The following is a 9838-nucleotide window of genomic DNA, read 5'->3' on the forward strand; positions in this document are numbered from 1 at the left end:
ATAAAATGTTCTCTTAGAGGATCCAGGATCCATTTCGTTGATTAAATTTTTTCTCTAAATTAGGTTATTACATGTTTTGTCTAAATAATTTTAGTCATTGATAATTTATTTTATGCCATCTCAGGATTAGAGTTGAATCTAAAATATTTCTGATTATATTAATCATTATAATTGGAATATTTTCAACCACATTTCTGTAATCCTCAGGGGTACAAACTATTTTACATTTAATATTAAATACCTCATATTTTAATAAATCCCCTTTATCATTTATCAAATGAATAATGGCCCAAATTTGTTTTTCCATGATCCATCCTTCCATGGATATTGACGTTCTTCTTCTGCGGTCTGCATTTTAATTCCAGACGTCACATGCAGCATGAATTGTGGGTAATACACTTCGCCGAAATCCGTAAAAATGCAGACTCCATGGAAGGGCRGAAAYAGTACCCAAAATGGTCAGGGCGAAAGGCAGAAGTGGAGAATGTGGGACACACTACGCACTCAAACCCTTCAACATGAATGCACATTTGAAGTGCACAAGGGTGGAACGAGGGTGGGAGTGTGGGTATTGGGACAGGGCCGTAGACTCTGGTTCAAAGCATTACACCTGAAAGCCACCAGAAACAGCTGATCATCACTGTTCTTATGAAAGTCTACATAAAGTTTACATTTTACAATTCATTTTAAAATTATTTTGTTTGTTTTTAAGGTTTTAAACGGTCTTGCTCCGCCACATTTAACAGAGCTCCTCCATCACTACACTCCCTCTCGGTCCCTTAGGTCTGCTGACCAGCTGCTCCTGGCCKTTCCCACCTGTAAGAGGAAGYTTAGAGGACAAACAGCTTTCTCTGTTTGTGGCYCTAAGCTCTGGAATACTTTACCATTGTTCATCCCACAGGCCCCTCATTGTCCATTTTTAAGACCTGTCTGATGACTCATTTTACTCATTGGCCTTCAACCAATTGAGACTTGATTTTACTTAATTTTAGTGATTTTTTCTGTTTTTATCTTCTTTTTATTTTTTGCTGATGTTCAGCACWTAGTTTCAGCTGTGGCTGGTGTTAAAGTGCTTTATAAATAAAGTTGATGATGATGATGGTAACTAGCTCTATCAGATAGACTCCAGCTCAGCAGACCAAGTTTATTCACTTACAGCAAATGTCTCTTAAATCAGATTAATTCTGGCTCTGGTAAATACAGTACAAGTATTTGTGTTTAATGAAAACACAACACCTACTGTATATGAGTGTGCCAAACCACACGGCACACTTCAAGAATGTCCATTCTGCCAACAGCACACACAAAAACACATCTGCCTAATGTGAGGTTTGACAGTTCCTACTTTCAGAGAGGATTCTCATTTTACTTCTTTTATTCCTGGGCTGAACACTAAAATCTCCTCATACGTCTCATGAGGTGGATAATGCTCTGAGAAAACCTTAGATCTGACTACAAGCTTCTTTTCAGGAACTTCTTTATTTCTTTTCTTTACTAGGAGGTGTTGTGCTATCTTTAAACCTTTCACTCATTATTTTTTGACACAGAGAAACTGAAATTAGCTCAACTGAGCTGCAGTCATTTTATATTTTAACTGGCTGAAAGAAAAGGTGACTGGTGTGAAGAACTAACCTGCTCTTTGAGTCTGTCAGTCCAGACACAATATTTTGTTTGATCCCTGGTCTTGGGTAGATAATAATAATAATTATAATAATTACTATTATTAGCATCTTAAATCCAACTTGTCTTAATTCATCACAATGAGCCTTTTAGCAGGAGCCCCCCGGGTGCATGTCCATGTTGCACCTTTGTGTAAAAACAAACCCTGCTCACTATGGAGTCCTTTCCATGTGAGCCTGCACAACATCAAGCTGTGCTTTCTGCTAAAGGCAACACTATTATTTGCTGTGCTAAAACTCTAATGTTCTAATCTTTGTAACAAGTATTTATCATAAATAAACACTTGTTAAAAACAGGAATTTTTTACATACTGTGACAATATTTACCAGCACTGTGCACACCAAATGTCTTCATAAAATAAACATCCTAGGTCCCCACATGACAGGTGTACTGAAGCACATGATGCTTGCATGAATTATAGAAAGCACGACTTAGTCTGCCTGTGTTTTCAGGTAAACATACTAAAATGTCAATATTTTAGGAGCTCAATACCTTAATTATTTAAAACTGCATTTTAAAATGTAGTTCGTCTGGTTAGCCCATTAGTCCAGTTACTCCGGTTGATCCATTTAGCCCCTGCTCAGATTGAACCTGTGTATAGTTTGGCCTAGGACAGTTTATCGCCCAGTGTATACTTTGGCATGGGCCAAACTATACCTGAGGTGTAAAACAGACTAGGCCAGGTTGTATCCCTTCAGACCAGAAGGGCTATTTTGTGTGAATGATTCAACACTATTAATATTATTGGTGTATAATCTGGTCTGAGATGTATGAATAGGTCTAGACCATAATATAATCTAGGCCCCTTTAGCCCCAGGTATAGTGCAGACTTGGGGTATGCTACAGCCTGTTACACTGGGATTATTCAGGAAGCATCCAGAGCTACAGCCCTGAATGTCCAAGCCTAAACACCTCAACCATCGTAATAACAATAAAATTGGCCTAAATCTACTGATCTCCCTTCAAAAGTGTACACTAATAAATTTAATTACCTACATTAGAGCAACGGCTAAGGTGGGTACAAAAAGACCTGCAACAAAAAGTTGTTTGATGGTATCCAAAAATCCTGGGTACATGGTGACCAAAACTGCAAAGGTCTGTTTCAGCAGAGGTACAAATTGACCTGGAGCCACATGGTACACACAATAGTTTCCTGAACTCCAGAAAGGCAGTAAGAACTACAGTAAAGTAACATGTACCCAACACATTCTGATCGGTACGCTTAGTGGGGACCAGCACAGGAGGTGTGCTGGTCGTGGTCGCCTCAGTGGTAGTAGTGGAAGCAGTGGTTGTGGTAGTAGTTGAGGGACTACTTGTTGTAGGGGCAACAGTAGAAGGCAGAAGAAGAGGAGTAGTAGGAGAAAAAGCAGAAGACAAGGAGGTGTCCGTAAACTCAACTACAAGGAGGAGGAGGGAAAGAGCAGAGGGTTAAACACAAGACAGCAGGATCACCACACATGAAGGCAAACAATGACACTCACAGATGGACCTCATTGAAGYCTGAAGCTGAAACACACAGCATTGAGTGTGTGTGTGTGTGTGTTTTGATTGTTTATGTTTTGCTATCTATAGCTGTGTTTCCATTGACCATGAAAATGTGCAAATTAGATTTTCGAAAATAAATTTGCTCAATGGAAACACGTCAATTTTGATAAAACTTCCTTTTTTCAACAAAAGGTTTTTGCGCTAGGATGAGGTRGATTTTTGGCCGTATCGAAATTGGTGTGTTTCGCAAAACTGCAATGGAAACACTTTTTCATGGGAGTCACGTGATCAACAACCGGCTGTTTCTACTGGCGAAAAAGGTGACGACGAAGAAGACAACAGGAAGTAGAAATAGTAGTGAAATCAAGGAAGTTGTAAAAGTAAGTAGTAAACTCACTGACTACAATTTCCCAAAAATGCTGCATACGTAGCCGCTCCCAAGTCTAAGGGCCTTTTTACTCGAAAGCCTGGATAAGATGTCGACGTCTCCTCTGATGGTTGATGATGAGCGCTAGTGTCGTGGTAGCAATATGCCATGTGTTTACATCCATTGCCACCATGTTTGTAATGACTTATCATGAGAACAAACGTACTCATGCGTGACTTTAATAGCATTTCTTACTTAAAGGGATCCCCGATTAGTTGTAACATTAGACTTTATATGATAAACATATACTTTAACTGTAAAGACTGTAAAAATACTGTAGGATGCTCAGTTTTTATAATTTTTAAACTAAACGTTTAAAAATGTATTACAGATTTACACGCAAAGCATTCTGGATAAATGATGACATCAACTAGGTCATCGGTGTGAGGCTGCTAGCGAGCTATATCCACCCTGAAGGTTAATCTTGGACAATATGTGATGATCGACTCTTTAAAATGAAACCAGAGAGCGTTGACAGAGAGGAGAAGGTAGAAATGACTCAGCCTGGAACTGAAAATATAGATGGAGGACCTCAGTTTAGCTTGTTTGTCGCGCTAGCACCGAGGTAATACASATAAGGAAATATAGAGTGAGGGTTAGCGCGAAGGCTAACAGGCTAAGCTGAGGTTCTTCTTCCATGAAGCAGCTCTGTTGTCCTCCATCTATATTTTCAGTTCCAGGCTGAGTCATTTCTACCTTCTCCTCTCTGTCAACGCTCTCTGGTTTCATTTAAAAGAGTCGATCATCAGATATTGTCCAAGATTAACCTTCAGGGTGGATATAGCTCGCTAGCAGCCTCGCACCGACGACCTGTCCATTTCATCATTTACCCAGAATGCTTTGTGTGTAAATAAAATGGCTCCATCCATGTAAAAATATATTTTTAAACATTTACAAAACCAAACAGCCTACAGTATTTTTACAGTCTTTATTTTACAGTTAAAATAAATGTTTATCAAATAAAGTTTAATGTTACAACTAATCGTGGGTCCCTTTAATGGAAACACTGCAACTGCGAAATTGTGTTTTTTCAACATTAACAGAATATCGACAAAGTTTTGTGCACATTTGCAATGGAAACGCAGCTATTGAAAGGTGATCAACATAATGGTGTCGATTCTCAGTCATCCATGATGATCCTAAGTAGTTCAATAGAAGACGGACATCTTTTGTTTCTTGAATATGTTTCATCTTTCATCCAAAAGGCTTCTTCAGGTTCTGATTGTGAGTTGGGAGTTCCAGGTTGTTGTTATAATAAAATAATAGTAGGACAATTACTGACCTTCATATTGTAAGATGAGCCTGTCATTATCAACCCACAATCATGAAGCATTCTCAAGAAACAAGAGAAGTCATCCAGCTGTCATCTGTTTCACCAAARGTGATTCATATTCAGTGGCAAAGGCAGTAAAATAATATGTACCCAACAAATTCTCATCAATATGCTCGGTGAAGATCAGCACATGAGGCGTGCTGGTGTCTGTTTCCTCGCTGATAGTAGCAAAAGTTGTAGGAGCAATGGTAGTAGGAGGAAGAGGAGCAAGAGGAGGAGGGGTAGGAGAGAAAGCAGAAGACAAGGAGGTGTCCGTAAGATCAACTACAAAAAAAGGAGGAAGAGAGCAAAGGGTTAAACACAATACAGCAGGATTAYCACACACAGTGCCACACATTGGCATTCACAGGTGGAAACTGTGAAGTCTTGACTTTCAGTTTTCCACAAACAGCATCTGTTAATGTGAGCATCACCAGTCAAAACTCAGTCTTTTCTACTTTCTCTCTGTGCTGGCATCCAAACACATTATATCATCAGAACACTGCACACTTTTAAATGGTTTTAGTGTTTGAATAGAATGCAAATGGCCCACTTTTTCATGTCCAGTGGCCTTTTTACTAAATAATTCAGATTATGTGAGCTTGATTATCAAAATTATTTACCAACACTTTTGAAAACTACTMAAGTAATAATACAACATGTGTCATTCTTAGACTCACAGGAGACAAAGTGGTGTGTTTTTAAGAAGTATGTTTCAAATAACAAACCTCATTGAACTATGATCAGGGTCATAGAGAGCTGTTTACTATCCCCGCTGACAACAGGCAATGGAAAGTAAACCTTGCAAAAGTAAATAGTATAGCTGTACCAGCACAMAGGCACACAAGATCAGCTCAGTTTTGAAATTTCCAGTTATACTGACATGCATGCTTTTGGATTGTCAGAACAAACCAGAGTAAAAGAAGAAAACTCACAAATGCACAGGGAGAACATGCAAACTCCCCACAGACAGGTTTGAACCTTTTGCAAAGTTTTGGTATGAGGTAACAGTGGTAACCACCTACACCATCATGCAGCTCATAACAGATTATTATTTGATATTTTTAATAGGGTAATGGAATTATGATGATATCCTCCCAGAAAAGTTGAAAAAGTAGCAGTGGAAAAATATGTCTGGGTCTCCGTACTCAAGCTGCTGCCCAAGTGACCCAATTTTGAAACAAGCAGAAGATAGTGGAAGGATGGATGGCTTACTTAAAAGGCACTAAAATGGGTGAATGATAAAAACTACCCAAGTAGATATTTTAGACATTTATTTTAGATTCATTTGAAAAATTGTGTCAAGCAGTAAAAAAGCCTGTAGATCTTTTAATAAAATTTAATACTTTAATGTAAGAACATATTTTATCTTGTCACAAAAAAAGTCTGTAGCTTGTTTTGTACATATAAAAACAAAATGCATTCATGTAACCCTTTTTAAACACTTACATCCAACTTTAGCATTTATTTCCACTGGTAACTAGGGCTGAAACGATTCCTTGAATAATTTGATTACTAAAAATCCTTGAGGCAAATTTTCTGCCTTAAGACTTCACAAAAAATAAACCCTGTTTTAATCAACCTTTGTCCGGCTGGAATGTTATTTGAGTCACACAACGCTACGTTAGCACTTAAAGGCTACTCTGTTGACGTGCGCTAAGTGATATTTCTGGCTACGAAAGAAGATGAAGAGTCCTAAATCAAAGCTCCCAGAAAATGACAGAAATTGTCAAGTGTGGGAACTTTTTTAACTAAACAGAAAATACACCAAATGTGTATCATCAACTTTTATAATCAATTTTTATTTAATTTTATAATCAACAACGTTGATTATAAAAATAAGTCGTTGTAGAATTTTAATGTTGACGAACAATATTATTTACCCACGTAAAAGTTTATTTGTAACTGCAATGTAATCCATTAACTGCTGGGGGCAGAATAGCTTCTATTGTCTGCGGATGCTTTGTTTATCAAAGAAGAAGATCGTGATGTGCCGCTCTGCAAACCACAGGAGAAGCTGCGGGCAAATCAAAGAGCGATAATAATGGTGGAACAGAGAGACAATCACATCAAAGAGGAAAAAAAMCAGACTTAAACTTTCCAAAGTTGGCTACATTTGACTGAAAATCAACTAAAGACAGTAAAATGCAGACTCGCTCATACCATGGCAGGACAGCAGCAGCAAAAACATGATGACATCATGAGACACTAACAGGCTGCAGCTGTCCTCCTCAGATGGTAAGTTTCATAAAGTTAGGGTTGTCAGGTAGTCAGGTTGAAGTGTCATAAATCTTGTCCTGATGCATCTCAGTAATCCAAGTAGAAAAAAATCAAAAAGAAAAAATCAGTAGGTCCTCTGGATGGGTTCTTCTTTAGTGAAACGTTTCGTCTCTCCTCCAAGAGACTTCTTCAGTCTGATGAGTTTCAGGTGAACTCAGCCTTATAAGCACTGCCTCCACATGGACAAACAGGTTAGTCACATGCAAGTGAGGGCCATCGACTAACAATAGGCTTGATTAGCTCTATTGTTCATAGAGGGTCATGTGCCCCATCACCTGACCCGTGTCGTGTTATGTGAATGTAGTGAATGCAAGCGAGGGTTCAACGCCCCCTTGTTTTTTTCTCTCTTTCCCTCTTTGTGTTGTGTATCGTTGGGGCCCTGATTCACACCTTTTGCTCACAGGGGGCTGAGTCATACTCTATCATCCTTGATAGAGAGAAATGTTGCTTTGAGAGAGGAGTAAAGGAAGCCATCTTTGTGAAGAAAAAACGTCCACCAACAGAGGTGGAGGCCTTCGTGTCCAGTTGTCCTCCTCCTACAATGCTGTTATTGCAAGTATGACTCCGCCCCCTGTGAGCAAAAGGTGTGAATCAGGGCCCCAATGATACCAACACAAAGAAGGAAAGAGAGACAAAAACAAGGGGATGTTGAACCCCGCTTGCATTCACATAACACGACACGGGTCAGGTGATGGGGCACATGACCCTCTATGAACAATAGAGCTAATCAAGCCTATTGTTAGTCGATGGCCCTCTTTTGCATGTGACTAACCTGTTTGTCCATGTGGAGGCAGTGCTTATAAGGCTGAGTTCACCTGAAACTCCTCAGACTGAAGAAGTCTCTTGCAGGAGAGACAAAACGTTTCACTAAAGAAGAACCCATCCAGAGGACTGACTTTTTTTTCTTTTTGATGTCATAAATCTTATTTTCAGTGACTGATCACTTTGTGCTGAAGACAACCGTCTATAAGTTTTGTTAGTTTACCATCAGAAAACAGTGTTTATTGGAAGCGCAGCTATCAGTTATGCTAACGTTAGCTAATAGGTTAAAGCTCCACATTAAATCACTGAAATGTACTAATATTCCATTCTGTCTCGTCTTAACTCTTTTTTTTTGGCGGCGTTGAAGCCTTATAACGTTTGACCTGTCACATCCAGCAAGATTTCAAACAGGATGGATTGTTTTTATGCACTTGAATGTCAATTTAACCACCTTATTCTTCAGTTTATTTTGGGCTTATGAAGCTACATCTACAGTACACCCTGCAGGGCAGGTTAACAGCCCCTCATGCTGGGCAGAAGCTGATTTATTGAGTTATTTGTACATTAGCTGTACTACTTGCTGTTTAAAAAGTATTATATAATTTCATTTTTATTATGTTTACATTAATGTTAAAATATATCTGAGTAAGCTATTAAGTTTGAGGTTCAAATTCACGTTTCATGGATTATTTTAATTAGCTATGGGAACTTGTTGTGTTATTTACTGGATAACAGGGTGATATTCACAGGTATGATGAGCAGGTGAGATGAGATGTGTACTGCAGCTGGAACAGGATGGATGTTGTGATAAAAATAATCATTGATTAATCGACTAATTGGACAAATAATCACACATTAGTCAACTATCAAAATAGTCATCAGTTATATTTTGGCTATCGCTACATGTACTGACTAATCGTAGCGGCTACCTGGCAGAGTATTATTTGGAAGTTGTGTGATTAAAAGCACAGCAACAGATTGACAGCTTGAGCTGAAACRTTTATTTGTCCCTATCCTTTTATCTGAACTTAAACAAGATACGTGTAGTGAATATTTCAAGTTTAAAAGTATCCATAGTACTCAGGATTTATTTTGCACTGCTGCATTTTGATGGTTTTGAAACCTGTCATTAGCCTTTACGTTTCACTGCTGTTTGTATTTATTTATAGCTAAACAGTCAAGACTAAATATTTTCCTGCCTAATATGGGAACTATTAGTGTGCCAACATCTTAATAAAGCCTTAATAAAAATATGGAGTTACTTTTACTATTAACAATAACAGGTGAACTCTACAAAGTTCAAACCTCGAAAAATGTACATAACCTATCTTACTTACCCAATTTCTAACAAAATATCACATTCAGTTTACCAATCAATAAAAATGAATTTAAAGAACTGAGTTTTTTCAGTGATGATTGAAAATGATTCAGTGACAGAGTGCTTTTAATTAACGCCCCCTCAAACCTCACATACAAAAATACAAACTTTAAAAGCATAAATCAAACACAACTGGAATAGTAATTTTACTTTGGTTGCAGCAGGGTCTTACTCCTTCACAGTATTAAATAATTGTATTCATCAAAAATAAATTTAGTTCATTACTGCACAACCTGACAATTTTATTTAAATCTGATTACTCGATTAATCGACAAAATAATCAATTGATTTATCGATTACTAAAATAATTGTTAGCTGCAGCCCTAGTGGTGGCACAATGCTTTATCTATCTGTCTTGTCTGTTTAATTTTTTGTTTTATTTCAATGTGTTTTATCGGTTGCTTTATAGGGCTGTGTATTGGCAAGAATTTGGCAATACGATACATATCATGACAGAGGGGTCACGATACGATATATCCCGATATATTGCGATACTGTAAGCAAGGCGATATAT

At 38.0% G+C, this 9838-nt stretch overlaps 1 protein-coding gene across 1 annotated transcript in view; it reads right to left on the reverse strand.

Annotated features, from left to right (window-relative positions):
• Nucleotides 1–9838, reverse strand: part of nfasca (neurofascin homolog (chicken) a) — a gene marked incomplete in the record, with an annotated part of 116748 nt that overhangs the window by 30296 nt on the left and 76614 nt on the right. The window contains 2 exon segments of the mRNA XM_014025637.1: nucleotides 2880–3077; nucleotides 5016–5189. Of these exon segments, the coding sequence (XP_013881091.1) occupies nucleotides 2880–3077; nucleotides 5016–5189 (372 nt within the window).

Source organism: Austrofundulus limnaeus, unplaced genomic scaffold (genome assembly GCF_001266775.1).
Source record: "Austrofundulus limnaeus strain Quisiro unplaced genomic scaffold, Austrofundulus_limnaeus-1.0 Scaffold489, whole genome shotgun sequence".
Taxonomy (NCBI): Eukaryota; Metazoa; Chordata; class Actinopteri; order Cyprinodontiformes; family Rivulidae; genus Austrofundulus; species Austrofundulus limnaeus.